At 44.0% G+C, this 26,514-nt stretch overlaps 1 protein-coding gene across 1 annotated transcript in view; it reads right to left on the bottom strand.

The window, feature by feature from the left end:
- Positions 1 to 2,437: 2,437 nt before the first annotated feature.
- piezo1 (piezo type mechanosensitive ion channel component 1 (Er blood group)) overlaps positions 2,438 to 26,514 on the bottom strand; it is a 168,761-nt gene continuing 144,684 nt past the window's right edge. Inside the window, exons 40-51 of the mRNA XM_078401557.1 lie at positions 25,242 to 25,350; positions 21,515 to 21,662; positions 19,908 to 20,122; positions 18,089 to 18,247; positions 17,760 to 17,907; positions 14,561 to 14,749; positions 12,178 to 12,270; positions 10,450 to 10,622; positions 8,717 to 8,839; positions 7,560 to 7,639; positions 6,153 to 6,357; positions 2,438 to 3,820 (exon numbers count right to left, since the gene is read on the bottom strand). Of these exons, the coding sequence (XP_078257683.1) occupies positions 3,571 to 3,820; positions 6,153 to 6,357; positions 7,560 to 7,639; positions 8,717 to 8,839; positions 10,450 to 10,622; positions 12,178 to 12,270; positions 14,561 to 14,749; positions 17,760 to 17,907; positions 18,089 to 18,247; positions 19,908 to 20,122; positions 21,515 to 21,662; positions 25,242 to 25,350 (1,892 nt within the window). The 3' untranslated portion in view covers positions 2,438 to 3,570. The remainder of the gene's footprint in view (positions 3,821 to 6,152; positions 6,358 to 7,559; positions 7,640 to 8,716; positions 8,840 to 10,449; positions 10,623 to 12,177; positions 12,271 to 14,560; positions 14,750 to 17,759; positions 17,908 to 18,088; positions 18,248 to 19,907; positions 20,123 to 21,514; positions 21,663 to 25,241; positions 25,351 to 26,514) is intronic.

The following is a 26,514-nucleotide window of genomic DNA, read 5'->3' as shown; positions in this document are numbered from 1 at the left end:
TAGGTGGAGACAGGAAGATAGAGGGAGAACTGGGAGGGGGAAGGGGATAAGAGGGACAGAGGAACTATCTAAAATTGGAGAAGTCAATGTTCATACCGCAGGGCTGTGTGGACTTGGTGGAGTGAAGGGTTTGTTTGCAGGCTCTATCTCTAAACTAAAGTAAACATGGTCATCCAGGACTCTCCCCACATTCACATATATTGCAGGAGGTATATTGTAAGGGTCGAAGTTCTCCTACCATTCCTTTGGACTCTGAATTTAGTTATCTCCCTTTAACTTACAGTTCTGGTTTTACAAAGGAACGACCTTCTACTTTAAATACCAACTACTATAATTCAAGAAACAAAGAGTTCATGAGAGCTACAGAACATCAAGCGTTTTGATGCACACTAGTGAGCTACCTCCACTACCATGTATACATCTACTTCAGTGAATGAAAGAAGCAAAGTAGAAATACCCTTCTGTCGTTACTCACCAACACACTCAACGCCCATACTCTGTGATCCACTGTGCAAAACCATGTTGTGGTTTCTGTCTCTGTTTTTAACCCGCCCCAAACAGCTCTAGCCCGGACAGGTGAGGTTAATTGACAGGCCACAATTCCAATTGCAAAGACAGGCCCCTCATTGAAGGAACCATGTTCACCTGCACACCCAAAAACTGCAAGCATCAGCAGAAAGAAAATGCTGTAATATTTTAACTGTAACCAAAATAGTAGTTTTGACATAAGATAAACTTAGTAAAATAATGGAGCAACAAATAAAAATCTGCTCGAGCAACTAAGCAGGTCGGGCAGCATCTGTGGAGGGAAATGGACAATTGACGTTTCGGATCAAGCTCTTACATCTATCCACATCCCTCCACAAATGCTGCCCAACCCACTGAATTCCTTCAGTGGAATCTTAGTTGATCCAGATTCCAGAATGTGCAGTACAAATAATATAATGTGTTTGCCTGGATTAGTCTACTACCTTTATCACACTTTAGCCTATCATGTCACGCATAGGACCAGTTTTATTCCATCTGAATCTGTAGGCATAATATTATTTTCCACCTTCATGCAATGACTTTGCTGCAGTATTGTTTAAAAAAAAAATCTCTTATCAACTTTGGTGCATTAGCAGGTTCATACTGAATGTAAGGTACCAAGTCAAATTGTGTGCATTTTACTATTGCATGTAACAGATATTTCATGACAGAATTATAAAGTTATAGAGTTGTACGGCATAGAATCAGGCCCTTCGGCCCAACCTGTCTCTTCTATACTAGTCCCACCAGCCGCATTTGACCCATGTATCTCTAAACCTTCCCTATCCATTTTGTAATAATTATATACATATTTATATTTGGAAGATTCTAGAATTTGCCAGAATCGTAATAATTCAGTCAAAGGGGGAATGGTAAGCCATTGCCCATTAGGTCATGGTAAATTTATCAATAAATTATACCATTGCACACTGTTACTGAACTTGCATCTCAACTGAAATTTTTGCCTAAACATTGCTACTTAATCAAATTTTGTAATAATGATATTAATACAATTTCAGCTCAGCATATTTTATCAAATTTGGAATAAATGAGAAATAGGTTTTTTGTTTCGGGATACAGCACCGAAACAGGCTCTTTTGGCCCACTTAGACCAGCGATCCCCGCACACTAACGCTGTCCTACACCCACTAGGGACAATCTACATTTATACCAAGCCAATTAACCTACAAACCTGTAGATCTTTGGATTGTGGGAGGAAACTGAAGATATTGGAGGAAACCCACGCAGGTCACGTGGAGAACATCCAAACTCTGTATACAGAAGCACCCTTAGTCAGAATCGAACCCATGTCTGTGGCGTTGCAGGGCAGTAGCTCTACCGCTACGCCACCGTACCGCCCAAATATTAGAGAAATGGAAGAGAACTTCCCAAACCAGATTGGAGACAAATTGTTTTTGAAATTGCATTATCCCCTTATCCAGCAACAAACATAATGCCTTAAACATGGAACACAAGGCAATTATAGCCATGTAACAGTCTCCAACTCATGTATCCCCGACTGCGGGTGGTTCGACTGCCCCGGTCCGCGGGTGGTTCGACTGCCCCGGTCCGCGGAAGAATAAGGAGGAAAGAAGATAAGACTTTATTGCCTTCCGCCACAGTGAGGAATGTGGGGGAGCGGCTGTGGTGGATGTTTATGTCAACTTTCATGTAGTTGTGTGTCTTGTTGCTTTTTTTCTGGTATGACTGTGTGGTAAATCAAATTCCACTGTACCTTAAATGGTACACGTGACAATAAAGGACCATTGAACCACTGAGATTGTATGCAATTATTTTTTATCCCAGCCGAGGAATCAGGTTTTATTCTCACAATAGGAAAGTATACAACCATAGTCATTCAAAGGACTTCTTTAATTTAGAAAAAGGTATCACTTTTATAATTCTCATCTCCCTTACAAATATTCTTCATTTATATATAATATATATATATATATATAAATATATATATTTATATATATATATGGATATCCAGTAATTAGAATCAATTGCAACTTGACCTTTAACAAAAGGTTTGGTGACTGGGTTTTTGCACAAAAGCCCCCATTGAACATGAAAGTTACTCAAAAATAGTAATTTTACAATTATTGCAGCCAGATTAATGAGAATCACAGGCACTTTAGAGAAATTGCACTAGGCCACAAATTCATCAGCTTGAAAGTGTGTAAAATAAACACGATGTTGAAGAAAATGTTCCTTTGACATGGCTATGATTTTCCTGTCCCACACTGCTGAAGGTGTAACCTCGCCAAAGCAGCCCGGCTTCCTGATTTCAATCTGACAATCTTTCAATGATTCCTCTCAACGTGTGACGTTTTAATGAGAGTTCCTCGGGGATTGTGTATCCACCTTAGCAGTGTTTCAAGTCATCAATAATATTTTTGTATAAATGATCTTCCGGTAAGCAGGTTTTCCAAAAATAATCTATTTAAAAATATCAAAATGTATCAATGATGTACAAGGTCTCCATATCCGTGTGGTTCCTTTGCAGAACTGTGAACAACTTGAAACTTTTGTTGATCAGGATATTGTCAGTCTTCTTCATGTTTCACCAAGTCCCATGAAACAGATGAGAAGTTTAGCTTTCCCAGTTGACCTGGATAAATAAGCTGCCCTGCAATTCTGACCCAAACTAAATGACTAGCCAAAGTATTTGATTAAATAAAACGTTTTTGATGCAAGCAGGTGGGAGAAACAAGACAGCCCAGTTCCATCCCTATTCAATATGCAGGCTTCAAAAATACAACATTGCCACTGGTTCATTTCAGGGTTTAAATCCAAATCCATGAGTAGTGTTTGCATACCATGGCATTACGTTCATTTCATTAAAACTAGTGAAGGAAGATTGTTCTCCAAGGAACAAATATAATCAGCTGAAGCAGGCACAAGAGATTTGTGACAATCTGAGGTAATTCTGTGTGCAGTGTGTGCGTGTTCAACTTGGCTCAGTGAAGAGGAAATGGGAGAGTGGCAGAGAAAGAGGGGACAAAAGCGGAAAGAAAGAAATGCAAAGCAAGACGCCTCTTAATCCTTCTCTCTCGTCCACTTGATCATCGTTTCCGGTGACCTGTACAAGAAGATCAGTTTGGCATAGAGCTCTTCTTCCACTTCCAATTCTCCGTTCTCTCTCACAAGGAAAATATCATGGCAGAGTTTTAAGATGCGATCCACACACGGCAACTCCTCAAACATGATGGAATAGGAGATTTCACTGAAGAAGCCTCGCACGAACTTCCCAACAACCAACACAATTGAGATGTAGAGACCCATTATTCTGGAAAAAAAAAATCCAAGGTAAGTTTATCCTCTCATTTAGAAATATGATCATTACTAGATTGACTATCCTTCCTCAACAGTCAATCCTTTAAGAAATATTTTTCATTCTCCATCTCTTAAATTAAAACAATACTATTTGTAGGAGCCATTTGTATTTGGACTGGCTGCAGTTAGCATAGTATATTATTTTGTCTGGATATATCTTGCCACATTATTTTGGACACTAGGGGGCTGTCGTTAGATGAATATATATATATGGGCATAACGGACTGGGAGGAGCCATAACTAGGTGGAATATCTGTGGATACAAGGACTGGGAGGAGTTAGATGCAGGGAGGGAGAGGAGTATACAGTTTTTATCAGACCTGCAACGAGAGCTGTGAGCAGATGGGGGGGAACAGAGCAGCCAGCTACGACTTGTATGCGAAATAAGTACAGCCTGGTATGTTCATCTCTTTGTTTGTATAACTACTTCAATAAACAACTAATTAAACCAAAAAAACGTCCTGAAGATCTCTCTGTTGGGGTTCTGCATCCAGATCACCCCGACTCCCTGTATAGTAATGGCAATCAGAAAAGAGTTTACTGGAAAAGACTGAGGTTGCCATTACACTACTAATATTCATTTCATTCTCAGTCCTGTTTCCCAACAAATAATTGTTCAGTTTCTTTTGATCAGAAGATTGTGGGTTCAGAAAGAAGCACATAACTTTTCACAGCACTACTCCAACTTTAATTCAGTTTAGTTTAGTTTAGAGATACAGCGCAGAAAGAGGCCCTTCAGGCCACCGAGTCCGCACCGACCAGCGATCCCCACACAATAACAATATCTCACACACACTAGGGACAATTTACACTTATACCAAGCCAATTAACACTTATACCACTACAGACCTGTACGTCTTCGGAGTGTGGGAGCAAACCAAAGACCTCGGAGAAAACCCACGCGGTCACGGAGGGGAACGTACAAACGGCACCTGTAATCGGGATCGAACCCGGGTCTCTGGTGCTGCAAGCACTGTAAGGCAGCAACTCTACCGCTACGCCACCGTGCCACCCATGTATGAAGTACCCGTTAATGTTTTTGAATAAGAAACTTACAATTAACTTCCTGGATGCTTTTTTTTAAATATAAAAAAGGGCCTCAAAAATGTTGGCACAACACTAGGAAGTTGATGTGCCAGGGATTTCATTTTACAAAGGTACACGTTGCAGCATCGAAGAAAGTGAGGGTACTTGGTAGTTGCTGAGGAGAGCCCGTCCAATTGTAACTCTAGGCGTCTGTGACTTGCAGAGGCTTTCAACTGAAAACTTTAGTGAAGGCACCCAAAGGGACGGTATATCAGTCGGGGCTGTACAGAGCAGGCAGGTACAATTGCCTCAGCATGCTATTTACCACTTATGTCCTTGATATGTAAATATTTATGAAACTGCTATGAGTCACGCAGGTACCTGTACTAGCCAAGGGCAAGGAAGGGTTAAATAGCCATGTAATAGGTTAAACGTTAATGAATTCCCTTGAAGTATAACACATTTTCTCTAAATTGATTAAATACATTTTGTGATAAAACAGAATCAAATTATTTAAGTTCATAACTTAGTGTTTAATAATTTCCATTGCCCGGGTCTCTGCCGCTGCGAGGCAGTAGCTCCACTGCCGCGCCACCGTGTGTTGACAGCTCTACCGCCATGCCACCGTGTGTTGACTGCTCCACTGCCGTGCCACCGTGTGTTGTGCTGCTCTACCACCGTGCCACTGTGTGTTGGCTGCTCCACTGCCGCGCCACTGTGTGTTGTGTTGCTCCACTGCCACGCCACTGTGTTATGCCGCTCTACCGCCGCACCACCGTGTGTTGGCTGCTCTACCGCCGCGCCACTGTGTGTTGTGCCGCTCCACTGCCGCGCCACTGTGTGTTGTGCTGCTCTACCGCCGCGCCACTGTGTGTTGTGCTGCTCTATGTTCTACACTCGTACTGCTACCATGACCGTGTGAGATCCTGTCCACACTTTTAGAGATATGATCACCGTGGTTCCACAACAATATCATTTCAAAAGTACGAACAAAGTAGAAATGATGTGCTCAGCTCCATTCACCTCGTCCACAAAGGCTGCTGCAGTGACTTGTTCGAGCAAGGTAATCTCGGCAGCCATGCCCCATTCCAGAGATGTAGGCTTTGGCTTTGAGAGACTTACTGGCTTATTCAATGGAGTTTCAATGAATGGGAGGCACTCTGGTCGAAGATTAATTGCAGTGTAGAATATTTCATTAACACTTTGCACGATAAAGAAAATGACATTTGTAGTTGCAGCATTTTGTGACAGAGACGTACCCATGTCCAGCGAGGAAGCCAAGGCTTGGTGGGCTGACCTTGTCACTGAAGATGACCATCTGTAGTTCATTGCACTCGTTCTGTTTACACTCCGCAGTTTTGGTCTGTATCACCCACCACTCCAAGATTCCATCCAAATCATTTGCATTCCTACCAACATGCCTTTGCAGTTCCATCGTCACGTTTAGATAATTGTTTTCAAGCTCTATCAATAGTGAAACATTGTTAAAGAGTTACTTTGGAAGAGGAAATATAATCTCATCAAGTCGAACTGGACAATTTTGATTTTTCTTGTCAATCTATATATTATTGCAATGGACCAAACCCCCACAGAATACTTACTGCCAGCTCCTTCATTGCAGAACTTTATCACTGTATAATAGTGACATATTATTATTTAGTGTGTAGGAAGGAACTGCAGACACTGGTTTAAACCGAAGATAAGACACAAAACGCTGGAGTAACTCAGCGGGTTAGACAGCATCTCTGGAGAAAAGGAATAGGTGACGTTTCAGATCGAGACTCTTCTTCAGACTTAGAGTCAGAGGAAAGTTAAACTAGAGACATAGATGGTGATGTAGAGAGATATAGAACAGATGAATGAAAAATATGCAAAAAGTAACGATGAAAAAGGAAGCAGGCCATTGATAGCTGTGGCCTAGGTGAAAACAAATTACAGACAATGAGACTCAATAAAACGGCTTTGAAGCAAGCACAATGACTCGGGTGAGGAGGGATGGAGAGAGAGGGGGTGCAAGGGTTACTTGAATCAATATTCATACCACTGGGTTGTAAGCTGCCCAAGCGTAATCTGAGGTGCTGTTCCTCCAATTTGTGTTTGGCCTCGCTCTGACAATGGAGGAGGCCCAGGACAGAAAGGTCAGTGTGGGAATGGGAAGGGGAATTAAAATGTTTGGCAACCGGGAGATCAGGTAGGTCCAGATGGATTATTGTGTCGTGATCTACACAACCAATTTACGTGTCCAGTTGCAAAGTCATTGGGTGAATTCAGTGACAGTTCTTCTTTGAATCAGAATCCCCGTGTTTCACTCATCTGGGTTTAACGTGGGACGTATGGTTTATTTAAAGATAGCATTTAATCACACAACTTGACAGTCATGAAAATCAAAATCGTAAAACCGTTTATCAACAGGACAAAAGAGGAAAGGTTATAGATCACATTCACTTTGTTCGATTGGATTAATTTAATTTTTTTGAGGAACATTGACTAGTAGTTCAATTAAATGTTCATGAAACCACAATGTTCCAAAGAAAAATGAAGATTTCCGGGTGAAAATTATAACATGCAATTTATTTCCCATCAATCAGCAAAGGATTTGGTCAGTAAACATTTTTCAATTGTCGTTTATATAACAAAGACCCAAGGAATAAAATATATAATTGTACCTGAATTCATCGGTTCAACAGGATTGGCATCTGGCCCATTGGGAGCTCTGATGTACTTGGGCAACATGTGTGAGATCAACCTGTAACAGTTGTACAGAAATATCAGATTAACCTACAATCCTGCAGTGCAGCACCTTTAAACATAGAAACATAGACAATAGGTGCAGGAGGAGGCCATTTGGCCCTTCGAGCCAGCACCGCCATTCATTGTGATCATGGCTGATCATCCATGGCACGGTGGCGCAGCGGTAGACGGTGGCGCAGCGGTAGAGTTGCTGCCTTACAGCGAATGCAGCACCGGAGACTCAGGTTTGATCCTGACTACGGGCGCCATCTGTACAGAGTTTGTACATTCTCCCTGTGACCTGCGTGGGTTTTCTCCAAGATCTTCGGTTTCCTCCCATACTCCAAAGACATACAGGTATGTCGGTTAATTGGCTGGGCAAATGAAAAATTGTCCCTCATGGGTGTAGAATAGTGTTAGTGTGCGGGGATCGCTGGGCGGCGCGGACCCGGTGGGCCGAAGGGCCTGTTTCTGCGCTGTATCTCTAAATCTAAATCTAAAAAATCCAAAATCAGTAACCCGTGCCTGCCTTCTCCCCGTACCCTTTGATTCCGCTAGAGCTCCATCAAAATCTCTTTTAAATTCATCCAGTGAATTGGCCGCCACTGCCTTCTGTGGCAGAGAATTCCACAAATTCATAAATTTAACGGGGACTAATGCAGATTGAGCATGGCACAGAAAGTTCTAGATGTGGACACCATGACACCGATCACTAATCCAGAGGGTGAAAGTTATATTTTGTACAATCCATCCTATAAACGTGCTTCACTATTAATAGTGTGATTCCAAATATATAATTAACCGTCATGTGTTAATTTTAAGTTTAAACAATTTCCATGGGTAATAGTCAGTTTGCAAGCCTGATTATTTGGTCACACCCATTTAAATCTTGCACTCTGGGTTCCCACCTCTCGCCATACTCGGTGAAACGGTTGCCTAGTCTATGCCTGATTTGTGTCAGAGAGACTGTTTTGCTGAGCACGTGCTTGGTCGGCCCAGGCCTGCTGGATCTCCCGGTCGACAAAGCGAGTTGAAATCCAAGGTCATTGTGCAGTCAGCGGTGGTCGGATCAAAAAAGTAAATAAAGGCATACACTGGTTCCTTGCGAGTTCCCAGGAGAAGACCTGCCAACTGCTCCCGCACAGGGTTATCTGGCTCCAGGTCAATGTTGTGCTTCTCCGACGCGTGTTCATGGATTCCCCCGAGACTCAAGTTCCTGCATAAAAAAAGCACCAAATGTCCATCTTAATAATCTAGGAGAATTACACAGGAAGCATGAACAATTAGTTCATACAATGAGTCTGAAGAAGGGTCTCGACCCGAAACGTCACCCATTCCTTCTCTCCTCAGATGCTGCCTGACCTGCTGAGTTACTCCAGCACTTTGTGAAATGAACAATTATCCTCTGATCAAATAATTGCAAGTTAAATATACTGTTACGCAATAATAGATTACCATACACATTTACATTTTTTTTTTTTAAATCACACTTAGTTAAATCCTCTCAACTGCTTTAAATTAATTCCAAGTATTAATATAATGATTCTGTTTCAGCTTTAAATATTCTTATTAAATATAGATTTGTAACATCTTTCAACCAGATGATGGTTTGTTGTTTCTTTCCCAGCAATTCTTTTGACAGGACTTGTTCTGTCTTTTCTTCCGACTTCCCCCACTGGACCTATTAACCCCTGTCCCCCTGCACTGGTTACAGTGGTGGGATGGCCATGATCTGCAAACTTCCTCTTTTATGCCCCATCATTTACTTACACACAAATATAAAGCTTGGACGCCTGCAAAGTTCAGTAACATCCAAAGCAGCAGCACAGTGGCGCAGCGGTAGAGCTACTACCTTACAGCGCCAGAGACCCGGGTCAATCCCTAACCGCGGGCACCGTCTCTACGGAGTTTCTACGTTCTCCCTGTGACCTGCGTGGCTTTTCTCCGAGATCTTTTGTCTCATCTCACACTCCAAAGACGTAGTTTAATTGGCTTGGTATAAATGTAAATTGTCCCTAGTGTGTGTAAGATGGTGTTAGACAATAGACAATAGACAATAGGTGCAGGAGGAGGCCATTCAGCCCTTCGAGCCAGCACCACCATTCAATGTGATCATGGCTGATCATTCTCAATCAGCACCCTGTCCCTGCCTTCTCCCCATACCCCCTGACTCCGCTTTCCTTAAGAGCTCTATCTAGCTCTCTCTTGAGTGCATTCAGAGAATCGGCCTCCACTGCCTTCTGAGGCAGAGAATTCCGCAGATTCACAACTCTCTGACTGAAAAAGTTTTTCCTCATCTCAGTTCTAAATGGCCTACCCCTTATTCTTAAACTGTGGCCCCTTGTTCTGGACTCCCCCAACATTGGGAACATGTTTCCTGCCTCTAACGTGTCCAACCCCTTAATAATCTTATACGTTTCGATAAGTGTGCGGGGATCGCTGGTCGGTGCCGACTCGGCGGGCCGGTTTCCACGCTGTTTCTCTAAGCTAAACTAAACTATACTGAACCCAAGGGATTGAATTGGCGCTGTGTGTTTCCTGGTGTAGGTGTGGGCTGGGAATGAGGTTGATGTGGGCTTCAGGAGAGGCGGGCGGCTGACAGCCATGGTCTGAGGTCTGGAGCCACAGCTGGGTTGGTGAGCAAGACGAGGGTCATGGAATGGGTGAGGGTGGCTGCAAGGGCTGGGGTCCGTGACTGGGGAAGGTGATCAGTTCATTGTAAGCGTGGCTGGGAGGGTGGAGATCAGAGCGATCACTGGATTATCCCTGGCTGAGGAGATCGGATGAGTTTTCTGCCAATAACATTGATATTAAAAATGATCTTACCTCTGAAAATCCCACAAGAGGCGAAGTGTCATCACCGATCCATTGCTTTTGAGCTCAGCAATCATCGCCTGGCGACTAGGCGGGCTAACACTCCACAGGGACCCTGAACTTCCCTCGATATGTGCAGTCATGACATCCTTATAACCATACAGTGAAATAAACTGCATAGCAGCCTTCAGGATGGGAGCGGAGAGAGAATGTTTGGATGTCAGGAATTCTGGTGCAGAATCAATAAGCCCTGAACTTTGCCGGATAAGTTACGAATAAAAGGCTGTATGAATATACTCGAAATAAGAAAACTAATGGCTGCTATCCTGCAGCTCGGCCCTTGCTCCCCCTCCCCCCCAGTCACAACAGAGACAGACTCCCCCTAGTCCTCACCTTTTATAGAAACATAGAAAATAGGTGCAGGAGTAGGCCATTCGGCCCTTCGAGCATGCACCGCCATTCAATATGATCATGGCTGATCATCCAACTCAGTATTCCGTACCTGCCTTCTCTCCATACCCCCTGATCCCTTTAGCCACAAGGGCCACATCTGACTCCCTCTTAAATATAGCCAATGAACTGGCCTCAACTACCTTCTGTGGCAGAGAATTCCACAGATTCACCACTCTCGGTGTGAAAAAAAACGTTCTCATCCCGGTCCCAAAAGACTTCCCCCTTATCCTTAAACTGTGACCCCTTGTTCTGGACTTCCCCAACATCGGGAACAATCTTCCTGCATCTAGCCTGTCCAACCCCTTAAGAATTTTGTAAGTTTCTATAAGATCCCCCCTCAATCTTCTAAATTCCAGCGAGTACAAGCCAGTCTTTCTTCATATGAAAGTCCTGCCATCCCAGGAATCAATCTGGTGAACCTTCTCTGCACTCCCTCTATGGCAAGAATGTCTTTCCTCAGATTAGGAGACCAAAACTGTACGCTTTCACCCCATCAGCCATCGCATACAGCACATAATCTTCCCACATTTTCATCACCTCCAACGGGATCCCACCTCTAGCCGCATCTTCTCATCTCCACCCCTTTCCGCCTTCCGCAGAGACCATTCCCCCCGCAACTCCCTGGTTAACTCATCCCTTCCCACCCAAACTAACCGCTCCCCAGGTACCTTCCCCTGCAACCACAGGAGATGCAACACCTGTCCCTATGCCTCCTCCCTCGACTCTGTCCACGGACTCCTTTCAGGTGAGGCAGAGGTTCACTTGTACCTCCTCCAATCTCATCTACCTGTTCCAGGTGTGGACTCCTGTATATCGGCGAGACCAAGCGCGGACTCGGCGATCATTGCCGAGCACCTTCACTTAATCCGCCTAGGCCGAGGCGATCTTCCAGTTGCTAAATGCTTTAACTCCCCCTCCCATTCCCACACTGACTTTTCTGTCCTGGGCCTCCTCCATTGTCAGAGTGAGGCCAAATGCAAATTGGAAGAACAGCACCTCATATTTCACTTGGGCAGCTTACAGCCTAGTGGTAATAATATTGATTTCTCTAACTTGAAGTAACCCTTGCTTCCCCTCTCTCTCCATCCCTCCCCCACCATAGTTCTCCGACTAGTTTCACTGTCCTGATTAATTTTACTGTTTGTATGCCTCGTTGCCACATTCCCCTCAGACAATAATGAACCATGGAAATAGCACTCATGTGAACATTTTTTGCACTCACGTGAACAGGTTATATTTCGTTTGTACTATTGCATTAACATAAAACAACATGCTTTAGAAACTTACTGGATTGCGTTCAAACATTGAACAGAGGTTATCGTAATCCTTTTGGTCGAACGGTTTAAGTGAATGTTGCTGTGCACTCATAGTAAATAGTGGCTGTAGGTAGAAGGATAAAGAAATGTTTGTTATATTTCTTTAATCACATTTTGTCAACAATGCAATTTAATATAGAGCACCATTTTCCTTTTAAGCACAATCCACACAATCTGAGGCAGTATCATGGCGCGTTGCTGCCTTACTGTGCCAGAGACCCAGCTTCCATCCTGACCACAGGTGCTGCCTGTACGGTGCTTGTACGCTCTCCCTGTGAAAGTGTGGGTTTCCTCCGGGTGCTCCGGTTTCCTCCCACATTCCAAAGACGTGCAGGTTAATCGGATCGTGGGTCCTGCCCTCTTCTCTACGTCAAGCTTTACCCTCTTCTTTAAACAGCCCCCTACATATTGATTGAGTACACATTCCGGAACACACCCTCCCTAAGTCCCTGGCACCATGGCCTTCCCTGCCATGGTGGTCTCCTTAGTCAATAAATCAACTGTCCCTTCACTTTCACCCCCGCCTTGATCTTGCCAACAGCACATCTAACTTAGAGCATTAAGCGACCAGTCCTCTCTCTGTAATGGCTGTAGCATCCCAGTCACACGTACTTCAAGATGGCACCCAACCCAGGCGACAATTTCCATGCTGGTCACAGAAGTAGATCTACAATCACATATTACATTTAAATCTCTACTCCTGCAGTTCTATACACTGTGAATGGCTGGATTGGAACAGTGTGTTGTCTTTCTGCTGGCTGGTTAGCACGCAACAAAAGCTTTTCACTGTACCTCGGTACACGTGACAATAAACTAAACACTGTATCTATCCACACCCCGAGTTGATCCACCTTACCTGTTAGACCAATCATCTTTCTTCCTCCTTGCTGTGCTTATGTCTACCTTGACTACGGAACTTGCAGTCACTGAATTTAGAGATACAGCGCAGAAACAGGCCCTTCGGCCCACCGGGTCCGTGCCGCCCAGCGATCCCCGCACACTAACACTATCCTACACCCATTAGGGACAATTTTTACATTTGCCCAGCCAATTAACCTACATACCTGTACATCTTTGGAGTGTGGGAGGAAACTGAAGATCTCGGAGAAAACCCACGCAAGTCACGGGGAGAACGTACAAACTCCGTACAGACGGCGCCCGTAGTCAGGATCGAACCTGAATCTCCGGCGCTGCATTCGCTGTAAAGCAGCAACTCTACTGCTGCGCCATCATTTCAAACGACTTATGATTTTCTGTCATTATCAAACCTTCCCAGGCTAACAATGGGCCATTATGAACTTCACCCTTCCTGAGGTCTTCTGTTGCTAGCCCTGTTTTGTTCTGGCCTTCTCGACCTTTCAGTCTGAAAAAGGGTCCCGACCCAAAAAGTCACCTATTCCTTTTCTCCAGAGACACTGGCTGACCCGCTGAGATACTCCAGCATCTTGTGCCTATTTATGGTTTTCCAGTTAGCTGTGGGAAGGGGTTTTAAGAGGCAGGGCTAATGTTATGAATTAGCTATCAGGTATATTGTCTCTCATCCTTTGTGCCTGGATATTGCCAGTAGCTGCTAACCTGTTTACAAAAGGTAGGCAGCATGAGCAATACACATACTCACAGTTCCTGCATCAAAGATGATGCTAAAGCAAACTGGAGAGAACGCCTCAGAACAGCAATACATTTAACCAGTCAGCAGCATTTTACCAAGTGTTGCATCTAAGGCTGGTGCAGTTTAAGTTTAGTTTTGTTTAGAGATACAGCGTGGAAACAGGCCCTTCGGCCAACCGAATTCGTGCCAACCAGCAATCCCCGCACACTAACACTATCCTACACTCACTAGGGACAATTTAGATTTATACCAAGCCAATTAACTTACAAACCTGTACGTCTTAGGAGTGTGGGAGGAAACCGAAGATCTCAGAGAAAAAACCCATGCAGGTCATGGGGAGAACGTACAAACTCCGTACAGACAGCACCCGTAGTCAGGATCGAATCCGGGTCTCCGGCGCTGTAAGGCAGCAACACTATCGCTGTGCCACCCTTATAGTTAAATAGTTGAAACATATTCTCAGAAACATTTTATTAACTCAGCTCGTCATCCATGATGGCTCTGTGACACCTAGCACTGGCTGACTATAACGATGTCGCGAAGAAATATGAACGGCTTGAACTCTCAGCTAGGAAGGAGGAAGGAAAATACAATGCATATTTTAAAGTAGAAAATATGCATAACCAGCATGGAAAGTGTGACAATGTATTTATCTTTGGCCTGTCGACTGACTAAACCCTGAAACGATTTTGGAAGCAATTTTTCGTTAATGCTAACACTAGACATGTCTTGGTAATGAAGTTACCTGGTAGCCACCAAGTTTAACTGTGACCGTCACATCGACCGGGTGATTCACCACACCGACTACCGATCTGACCAACGACATGAAGAGAAGAGGAAACCAGATGATGCAGATGAGGAAAAGGATGATCAGGCCCCCCATACCATACTTGACAATCTTCTTTTTCTTCTGACCCTTCGGCTGTGGGTAACGCTACAAGAATAGAAAACGCTTGTTACGCCGTTTTGCCAACTAACACGCACTGAATAACATGTCTGCTGAATCCGTTCCAACTTATGTTCAACGTTGCAACCATTTTGGGCTGAATAAATTCCAGTTGTCATTCTAGCCTTAGAGGGAGTACAGAGAAGGTTCACTAGATTGATCCCTGGGACGGCAGGACTTTCATATGAAGAAAGACTGGATAGACTGGGCTTGTACTCGCTGGAATTTAGAAGACTGAGGGGGGATCTTATAGAAACATATAAAATTCTTAAGGGGTTGGAGAGGCTAGATGCGGGAAGATTGTTCCCGATGTTGGGGAAGTCCAGAACAAAGGGTCACAGCTTAAGGATAAGGGGGAAGTCTTTTAGGACCGAGATGAGAAAACATTTCTTCACACAGAGAGTGGTGAGTCTGTGGAATTCTCTGCCACAGAAGGTAGTTGAGGCCAGTTCATTGGCTGTATTTAAGAGGGAGTTAGATGTGGCCCTTGTGGCTAAAGGGATCAGGGGGTATGGAGAGAAGGCAGGTACAGGTTACTGAGCTGGATGATCAGCCATGATCATATTGAGTGGTGCGTACAGGCTCGAAGGGCCGAATGGCCTACTCCTGCACCTATTTTCTATGCTTCTATGTTTCTATCAATGAGGTAATAGTGAAGAGGCCAGTTGTTAACTAAACATGGAAAGCAACTAGTTGGTATTGAAGACACTCCACCAATTCCATCCCCAAAATGGTGACACCCTGCTTGACTCCCCATTCAAATGCTCTCTCTGTGGCAATAAACATTAATAACTAAGGATAAGGATTCGTACGAAAATAACTGCAGATGCTGGTACAAATCGAAAGTATTTATTTACAAAATGCTGGAGTAACTCAGCAGGTCAGGCAGCATCTCAGGAGAGAAGGAATGGGTGACGTTTCGGGTCGAGACCCTTCTTCAGACATCAGGGTCTCGACCCGAAACGTCACCCATTTCTTCTCTCCTGAGATGCTGCCTGACCTGCTGAGTTACTCCAGCATTTTGTGAATAAATAAGGATAAGGATTCCGTGTTCTGTTATCCTTTTTTTGCTTGTGTACTCCCCTTGATCTTATTCCAATGTTTAACTCTACATATCGTTTTATTTTGTAGGAAAAAATCTGCAGATGCCGGTTTAAATCAAAGGTGGACACAATATGCTGGAGTAACTCAGCGGGTCAGGCAGCATCTCGGGAGAGAAGGAATGGGTGACGTTTCGGGTTGAGACCCTTCTTCAGACTGATGTCTGGGGAGGGGGCGGGACAAAGGTCTGAAGAAGGGTCTCGACCCGAAACGTCATCCATTCCTTCTCTTCCGAGATGCTGCCTGAGCCGCTGAGTTACTCCAGCATTTCGCGACTACCTTTGAACGGAAAAGTATTCTGTTATATCGAGCACTGCTGAGGGCCATCAGAAGTATTGTGTTCAGCGTTGGTCTTCTTTATCAAGCAGTTCAGAGAAGTTTAATATTAGGCGGATACGTGGAATGTGCATGCTGTGTTACAAGGGCAGGTTAGGTTGCCTAGGCCAACCTCGCTGGAATTTGGAAAAGTGGGAAATGGATTTGATCGACTCACAAAAGGATGTTAAGTTGTGAGAGAATCTAAAATTGAGTGAAAAAAATGTTAACTCAATTAAGACAAAGACAAAGTGATTTTATTTCTTTCAGAGGGTCTTGAGCCTTTGGAACCCTCTCCCTCAAGGGGTGGCAAAAGCAGAGTCTTTGACTATTTTCAGGGACAGATCGATCCCATGTGTTGGAAGGAACTGCAGATGCTGGTTTAGACAATAGACAATAGGTGCAGGAGTAGGCCATTCAGCCCTTCGAGCCAGCACCACCATTCAATGTGATCATGGCTGATCATTCTCAATCAGTACCCCGTTCCTGCCTTCTCCCTATACCCCCTGACTCCGCTTTCCTTAAGAGCTCTATCTAGCTCTCTCTTGAAAGCATTCAGAGACTTGGCCTCCACTGCCTTCTGAGGCAGAGAAATCCACAGATTTACAACTCTCTGACTGAAAAAGTTTTTCCTCACACTTTTAATCCCTTCATCCAAGTCATTAATGTATATATTGTAAATAGCTGCAGTCCCAGCACCGAGCCTTGCGGTACCCCACTAGTCACTGCCTGCCATTCTGAAAGGGACCCATTTATCCCCACTCTTTGCTTTCTGTCTGCCAACCAATTTTCTATCCATGTCAGTACCCTCCCCCCAATATGTTTCATGCTTCAACTGAAGATAGACACAAAAAGCTGGAGTAACTCAGCGGGACAGGCAGCATCTCTGGAGGAAAGGATTAGGAGACGTTTCGGGTCGAGACCCGTCTGAAGCAGGGTCGAGACCCCAGAGGTCAACTATTCCTTTTCTCCAGAGATGCTGTCTGACCCAGCTGAGTTACTCCAGCTTTTTGTGTCTATTATAGATAGATTCACGATTCTAGAAAAAGGTCGGTGGGATTATGTGGGAGGGGGGGGTGTGGGGGGTGTGTGGAGTTGAAGTTACGTCAGAGCGGAGGATCAGGCGTCCTGCTCCAGATCCTAACTCGCATCGTTGTAAAGTCAGCTGCCGCAGTTGAGCAGTATTTGTACCCCTGAACACATGGATATTGGGCCAAGATGGTCCACAGCAGACCAAATACACTGGTATACACTGGAATTTAGAAGGATGAGAGGAGATCTTATCAAAACATATAAGATTATTAAGGGGTTGGACACGTTAGAGGCAGGAAACGTGTTCCCAATGTTGGGGGAGTCCAGAACAAGGGGCCACAGTTTAAGAATAAGGGGTAGGCCATTTAGAACTTAGATGAGGAAAAACCTTTTCAGGGTATGGAGAGAAGGCAGGAACGGGGTACTGATTGAGAATGATCAGCCATGATCACATTGAATGGCGGTGCTGGCTCGAAGGGCCGAATGGCCTCCTCCTGCACCTATTGTCTATTGTCTATGGTCTATTGTCTATTGTCTATTGTCTAAATACCTTTTCTGTCTCACGGCTGCACTTGATTATAAATATGTTGGCGTAGATATCCTCAACGCACATCCAGCTGGACAGGGAGAGCGTGGTGTCTGTGCAAACCCAGTCCATCACAGCGCGGAGCTCCACCAGAAACGGTACCAGACGGAAACTATAAAACAAAGAGATATCCTGAAAGCTGATAATAGCGACCGGACAAAAAACACGTTATATTGATCCCCCGAAATATCGCAACGACATAAGGAATTGGTTTATTGTTTTAGTCCATAATGAGCGTTTTGGCATCAAGACGCTTCCTCCAACAATATAAAGCTCTGCTTCTTCCGACCTACCCTTGGAAGAGAAAGAGGTTGACGTGATTGTACTTCTTGGTGAGGAAGTTGCCGAGGATGCGGGTCGGGTATCCACAGCGGATCTGGTACGCTGACAGGGCAAAGTAGATGCATTTCACAAAGTACCACAGCTGCACCACCGTGTTCTGGTTAAACATTCTGTTTGGAGAACAGATACATGAAATAAGCATAAGGTCAGAAGTGATAGGAGCAGAATTAGGCCATTCGGCCAATCAAGTCTACTCCGCCATTCAATCATGGCTGATCTATCTCTCCCTCCTAACCCCATTCTCCTGCCTTCTCCCCATAACCCCCGACACCCGTGCTAATCAAGCATCTATCTATCTCTGCCTTAAAAATATCCATTGATTTGGCCGCCACAGCCTTCCGCGGCAAAGAATACCACAGATTCACCACGCGACATCACGTCTAATGTCCTATCACGATAGTGAACAATTAAGTGAACAGCTATTTAACCTGCCCTTGAGTTACGCTTCACTGCCACATCTTGTCTCCACAATTTGATTTTGTGCGAGCTCCAATCACTTTAAAGAAATACAGATGCTCCTTGACTTACGATGCTGCAACTTACGATACTTTGACGTTACATGGTGCAAAAGCGATACACATTCAGTAGAAACCGTACTTCCAATTTTGAATTTTGATCTTTTCCCGGACTTGCGATATGCGGTACGATACTCTCTCGTGATGCCAGCGAGCCGCAGCCACGCAGTCACGATGATGTTCGGTAGGTTATGTGTATTAAATGCATTTTCGACTGACGATATTTTCGATTTACGATGAGTTTATCGGAACGTAACACAATGGTAAGTCGAGGAGCTGCTGTTATTCACTGGTTATCTGCCGCTGCCTGAGTGCTCAATATTCTAAACATTATGCCCAATTTTCATGAATGTCATTGTAAAAACATAATGCTACCCTAAAACTCTGACAAATGTTTCATGGTTGTAAAAGGTAATTTAGATTTTTTAAGCATAAAATACATTTTCCACACAAATGTACTTTTCACAAACTTGGGTAGAAAATGCGTTTCAGATCCACAAACAAACTTTGAGTGAACGTTTCTGGCAGAGGCAGAGAATTGCCACGATTCCCACATATCAAAAGTAAAGTCCTGGAAATCTAAACAAAAGACAGAAAATACTCGACCCAGCAGGTCAGACTGCATCCACCGGAAGATAAACAGAGTCAATGTGTAGGAACGAACTGCAGATGTTGGGTTAAACCGAAGACAGACACAAAAAGCTGGAGTAACTCAGCGGGTCATGCAGCATCTCTGGAGAAAAGGGATAGGTGATGTTTCGGGTTGAGACCCTTCTTCATGCTGAGAGTAAGGGGAAAGGGAAACACGCGATATAGACGATGTAGTGAGATATAGAACAAATGCATAAAAGATATGCAAACAAGTAACGGTGATAAAGAAAACATGCCATTGTTAGCTGTGAGCTAGGTGAAAACGGGTTGCAGACAATGAGACTCAACAAGACGTCTTTGAAGCTAGAACAACTTGGGTGGGGGAGGGATGGCGAGAGGGGGATGCAGGGGTTACTTGAAGTTAGAGAAATGTTTCTCTAGAAACATCGAGAAATTAGTCAGAGTCAATGATTCAGGTCGAAGACCCTTCCTCAGAACTGGGAAGGGTATCTGATCTGAAAGGATGACTGTGTTTCTCTCCCCACAGATGCAGCCTGGCCTGCTGTGTATTAACAGCATTTTGTGCTTTTTACATCAAAATAAATTGTTCTTGATCTTTTCTTCCGTTTCCTTTCGATCTGTACCAAATATTCCAGATACTCACCGCTCTGTGACTGCGGGTAAGATGAAGAACATCCAGAAATGTATTCCCAGCACAAGGATTATCTGGAAAATGAGCTTGCCCAGTAATGTTTTGCGCAGGTATAAAGCACGATCTATCACCATTGTGGAGAACTGAAGCAGCACCATCACCAGGAAAGCTTCAGGCACTTGATCATCAGATAGGGTCGATGCAATGTCGGCAGCTGCTGAATGCTTCTGTTCATGCACAAGAGGGGACATTAGTGTGGAAGGAAAATCAAAATATGCTTCAAAGGTTAGTTACAGTATGACTGCAGAATGTAGTTACCCACTTGGTATAAAACAAAACCTGGAAGCAATGCAGACTAGAAAGATCTGTCAATGAATTCTAGGATTTGATCTTATTCCCACTGACTTTATTTGACAGATATTTGCATTTGGATGGCTAGAATATCGGGGAAAAGGGATGGTGAAAAGCAAGCCTCATTTAAACATATTTGTCACACCTCACCCTAGATTCCAGTATGTTCATCTAAAAGCTGCCATTTAGAAACAAGGGACATATAAATAAGGTAGACATAAAATGCTGGAGTAACTCAGCGGGTCAGGCAGCATCTCCGGAGAGAAGGAATGGGTGACTTTTCTGGTCGAGACCCTTCTTCAGACTGATGTCAGGGGAGGGGGTGGGACAAAGATAGAATGTAGTCGGAGACAGGAAGAGTCTGGGGAAAGAGAGGGAAAGCAGGGACTATCTGAAGTTAGAGAAGTCAATGTTCATACTGCTGGGGTGTAAACTATCCAAGCTAAATATGAGCTGCATATTGAATTAAAACTAATTTATCTGCGAATTAGCAAATTTAGGGAGATACATTGCTATAACGAACAGCAATATTCTTTTTTTTTAACATGGAGATTGAAATCCCAATGAAACCTTGTTATTCATTCCAAACACAATTTTGTCACCAGTGACTGGATGAGCTACTTTGACCAGGGAGTTCCAGGGTAAAGTGTCAGCTCGGACTGGATCTGCTGATACAATACAATACAATACAATATATCTTTATTGTCATTGTACCCAGGAGAACAACGAGATTGGGAATGCGCCTCCCATATGATGCAATAATTTAAGTAATTAACAGCAACCCAACGAAACGAAACAATTGTAACAGTTTTTAGACAGGGTAAAGTGCAAGTTGATCTATGCGTTGTGGCCATCCGGCTCAGCAGGACCGGTTCATAGCAGCTATGGCTCTGGGGATGAAGCTGTTCCTGAGTCTGGAGGTGCGGGCGTAGAAGGCCTTGTATCGTCTGCCCGATGGAAGGAGTTCGAACAGACTGTTGCAGGGGTGCGAAGATGGGGTTGGGATTTGGGAGTCCCAAGGACTTGGGTGGAGAGATCAAAGGAAATGAAAAAAAAATGGCAAGGTTCCAGGCTTTTAACAAACACGAACATTGACTGAATGAATCCAGATGCTGTGCGGCTCCTCGTTGCTAAATTGACATTCATGGCTGAGGTTCAATCATGAATATGCCAACTTAACAGATGAATGCCTTCGGATGTGAAGGAGATGGGCGAAGTTATTTAAAAAATAAACTTATGTGCTAAAATGTAAAATGGTAGAAACTTACTCCAAATGCCCAGAATCCAAAGATGATAATCACAAAATCTACCACGTCGGCTAAAAACATGAGTGCGTATACATCCGTCGCTGCACGGTATTTTGTATGTAGAATGCTGTTGAAATAGTTGCGCAGTGGCGCACAAATACTCTGCACCCTGTGAACACAGTAAAATAGAGAGATAAATGAAGTAAAACAAAGCAATGATAGGAGTTTAGGCATGCAGCGCCGGAGACTCAGGTTCGATCCTGACTAGGGGCGGCGTCTGTATGGAGTTTGTACGTTCTCCCCGTGACCTGCGTGGGTTTTCTCCGAGATCTTCGGTTTCCTCCCACACTCCAAAGACGAAAATTGTCCCTAGTGTGTGTAGGATAGTGTTAATGTGCGGGGATCGCTGGGCGGCGCGGACCCGGTGGGCCGAAGGGCCTGTTTCCGCGCTGTATCACTAAAAAAATAAGACATTCGTTTAGAATATTCACAATTGATACAGGGAAACAGAACTAATTGGCTGCATTGTAATGGGGCTGCATGGAGGCAATGATGTGGGTTGGACTACAGTAGTTACAAAGTCTCTTCACTTTATTTGGTTCTGACTTTTGCCAAAGTTAGCCCTGGTTCTTAGAACAATGCCGACCATTACTCGATGAGTGCAGTCTTCCAACAAGGCATATCAGATTCCCAAAGGAAGACAGACACAGAGAGATGGGAGTGGATCTCTGTCAGTGGATCACTAACTTCCTGGCAGACAGGAAGCAGCATGTGAGGCTGGGAAAGCACATCTTGGACCCCCAGACCCTCAGCATAGGAGCACCGCAAGGCTGCGTAGTCTCCCCTCTCCTTTACTCTCTCTACACCAACGACTGCACCTCCACAGACTCCTCTGTCAAGCTCCTCAAGTTTGCGGACGACACAACCCTGATTGGACTGATCCAGGATGGGGAAGAATCTACCTACAGACAGGAAGTGGCACAGCTGGCGTCCTGGTGCCATCGCAACAACCTGGAGCTCAATGCTTTTAAGACGGTGGAATTGATAGTAGACTTTAGGAGAGCTCCCCCTCCTCTCCCCCCACTCACCATCAACAACACCACAGTCACATCGGTGGAGTCATTAAGTTCCTTGGAACCATCATCTCCAGGGACCTTAAATGGGGGGCCACCATCGACTCCACAGTCAAAAAGGCCCAACTGAGGATGTACTTCCTGCGGCAGTTGAGAAAACACAATCTGCCACAGGCAATGATGGTCCAGTTTTATACTGCCATCACAGTCTGACCTCACCTTCTCCATCATGGTCTGGTTTGGCTCAGCCACCCAAGCATGACATCCATAGGCTGCAGCGCATCGTTCGATCAGCCGAGAAGGTTGTTGGCTGCAACCTTCCCCCCATTGACGAACTGTACACTGCAAGGGCCAGGAAGCAAGCGGGCAAGATCATATCTGACCCCTCTCACCCTGGCCACAAACTCTTTCAAGCACTTCCCTCTGGAAGGCAACTCCGGACTGTCAAAGCAGCCACAGCCAGACATAAAAACAGATTTGTTCCACAAGCAGTAGCTCTATTCAACAACTAAAAGTCTGTAGCCTCCTTTTGCCCAGGTATTTTATTTAATTCTTCACATGTTTAAATTATAGTGTTTTATTTTAAATTGTCTACTGTATATCGTGTGTTGCTTGTGAGCAAAGCACCAAGGCAAATTCCTTGTTTGGATACATATTTGACTAATAAAATTAATTCAATTCAATCAATCAATGATAGGCTCATATTAATGATATGCAGCTTCAGAAAACTAAAGAGCATTTTGCCACTGCTTTCCTGTTTCAAAGAGGCTTAAAAAGTATTTCAAAATAAATACATTTTAGTTTAGTTTAGTTTAGGGATACGGTGTGGAAACAGGCCCTTCGGCCCACCGAGTCCATGCCGGCCAGCGATCCCCACACATTAACAATTAACCTACAAACCTGTACGTCTTTGGAATGTTGGAGGAAACCGGAGCACCCGGAGAAATCCCACGTGGTCACAGACAGAAAGTACAAACACTGTACAGACAGCACCTGTAGTCAGGATCGAACCCGGGTCTCCGGCGCTGTGAGGCAGCAACTCTACCACTGCATCAATGTACTGCCCTTGCATTTGTTTATTAAAATTTCACATGTCAGTAAATAAATTCCATTTACCTCAGTCATCCGTTTCTTATACTTTGATAAGTTGATGCAGGGTGAAGAAGACAGCCTGGATTCCAATTTTCTTACTTATTCCCCAACTTTGGAGGTTATCTCAACATGTAGCCCATCTTGGTTACATAAAACCTGTTTATAATGTGGCAACAAGAGGGCGTCTATGTTTGCATTCCTAGCTTAGTTCAGGGTTTCCCAGCTCCACAATAATGGGGCAGAATGCACATAGGTCCAGGAATACTCAGCACATTCAGTGCATCCCTGATACATTGCACACCCTCAAATACCCACCTCCAACCTTTTAAAATGCACCCACAGTAGAAAGCATGCAGTATATCAGCATGCTGGCAATAAAGGGCGGCACGGTGGCACAGCGGTAGAGTTGCTGCCTTACAGCGCCAGTAGATCCCGGTTCGATCCTGACTATGGGTGCTGTCTGTACGGAGTTTGTACATTCTGCCCGTGGCTGCGTGGGTTTTCTCCGAGATCTTCAGTTTCCTCCCACATTCCAAAGATGTTCAGGTTTGTAGGTTAATTGGCATGGTATAGGTGTAAATAGTCCCTAGTGTGTGTAGGATAGTGTTAATATGTGGGGATGGCTGGTCGGTGCGGACTCGGTGGGCTGATGGGCTTGTTTCCGCACTGGATCTTTAAACTAAACTAAACCAAAGCAGCCTTGTGCTGTTTTCCGGGATTTTTAAATTTATACTGGGATCCCGGATGGGGTCTTCAACTATACGCAGAGCACAGCCAAACCATCGCACGAAGGCCAATCAATTTTGCCATCCAGCCGGAAGAAAGGTCCCGAAACGTCACCCATTCCTTCTCTCCAGAGATGTTGCCTGACCCCCTGAGTTTCTCCAGCATTCTGTGTCTATCTTCGGTTGAAACCAGCCCCTGCAGTTCCTCCCTACACACGTCACCCATACTTGTACAGGGAAGTAAGGCCGTATCTCAATTAAAAAATTACGCACATCAGTCTTGGCTGAACTAAGATAAACTCGTTAATGCAAGGTTTTAATTTAGTCAATAATATCATTAATCTATCTGCTTTCACACAAAACCTAATTAAATCCCAGTATGAAAAAATATGTAGACTCAATGATATCTATATACTAAAACTTTCGTTTGTTATCTTGTTTGTGACTGAACTTCAGCCAAAACGGTACACGATAGCATGACAATTTTAGGCCCACCTTACTCACCATCGTCACTTTAGTGATAATGCAAGTAGTTTTATTGAAATTGGTGTTATATAGCTTTTAAGTTATTCACATTTTAAAGTTTAAAAGGAGGGTAGGGGGAGGGGAGGAGGGAGGAGGGAAGAGGGAGGGGGGAGAAGGGAGAGGGGAGGGGGAAGAGGGGAGGGGGGGTGAGGAGAGGAGAGAGGGGAGGGGGGGAGGACAGGGTGCTGCACCAATGCAGGAGAGGTTTGGGCCCAACAGGTCCACTTTGTCTAGTTTCAATTAAAAATGACTGTTACTTTTGTTGCAACTTTATTCACCTGCAAATCATTGAATGATCCACACTTTAACTGTGTGGACTTTGGGTGCACTTACATCTTAAAAAGGAGGTTTTTCAGCTTCATCCAAAATTCTCGTAGTTTCTTGCTTGCCTTTTCCTTCTTGGTGCGTTTCTTCCTGGGCTTTCGGGATGAACTTTCCTTTACTAAAATAATCATTTTTCAATCAATCAATGAATCAAATAATTTTCCGACACAACTTAAATTTTAACTTATAATCAACTGGAATTTCCCGAATAAATGTCCACAACTGGAACTAATTATGGTATTTGTTTGTGCACTCATCACATGCACTATTATTACTGGCCCGTAACACAATGCATTGAAGGTGGATCCTAAGTTCCTGTTAGGATTGCCCCAGGTTAGAGGCTCAAATAGGGTCTGAGGTTAGATTGGGTCTGCAAGCAGGTGGGCAGTCAATTGGGAGGAGGTGGTAGATGAGTCGAGGATGGATGGATGGGCCCGATGAGTCAGATGGTGGGAGAGATTGGTATGAGACATGGACCATTGGAACACGAGCATAGCAAATTATACACTTAAACATGCGAGGGTTGCTGCAATGGTTTCAGGGAGCTAGAGAATTTGAAGGAAGACCTTGGCAATGAAAGAAAAATGGCATCTTTTCTTACACAACGAGAATAATGCTGTACACAAAGTCCAGAAATGGTCCCGTTAATAAGTGAAACATAGCAAGCTACTTCTGAGTTTAGTTCCCCAGCAAGAAGCAGTGACATTCAGTTGCCTTTCCCAAACACCTCCTCTACCTCCTTACTAGCCTTTTGCTAATCATGGAACATCCAAAACTTCTGCACCTTTGAGCTCTGAATATTTGTACCATTTAGATGGTACTTGTTTTTCCCATTGACATCAAGGAAAGCAATTTCACCCCCATTCTACCATTCTACCAGAAACGATAAATAAATCAATTTTACGTTAAATCACGAAGGATTTTACTGCAAACAGTACATTTTGTTGAATTATTTAAAGAGCTATATTGCTAGTTTGTAAAATATCACAAAACAGCAATTAACATTAAAATCCATTGTGGAGCAAAAATGTAATCTTACTATTTTAATACCAAAGGTTTAATGTTTCAATTATTATATAATCATGGATATTTATTGGTTACAGACAAAACATTAATATGTCAGCGATATCTATATCCTTGCTTTTTGCATTAACACCAATGTGACAGAAATCTCTCCTGAAAGTCTACATTTCTTTATTGAGAATGTGCCTCTAATTGGACTTTAGACGTCCACTTCCAGAAAGTTATGTGTCCAGCAATATTGTCAGTCCCAACACAAAAT

This window comes from Rhinoraja longicauda, chromosome 6 (assembly GCF_053455715.1).
Source record: "Rhinoraja longicauda isolate Sanriku21f chromosome 6, sRhiLon1.1, whole genome shotgun sequence".
Taxonomy (NCBI): Eukaryota; Metazoa; Chordata; class Chondrichthyes; order Rajiformes; family Arhynchobatidae; genus Rhinoraja; species Rhinoraja longicauda.
Note: the sequence above shows the minus strand (reverse complement) of the source record. Positions and strands in the feature narration are given on the sequence as shown.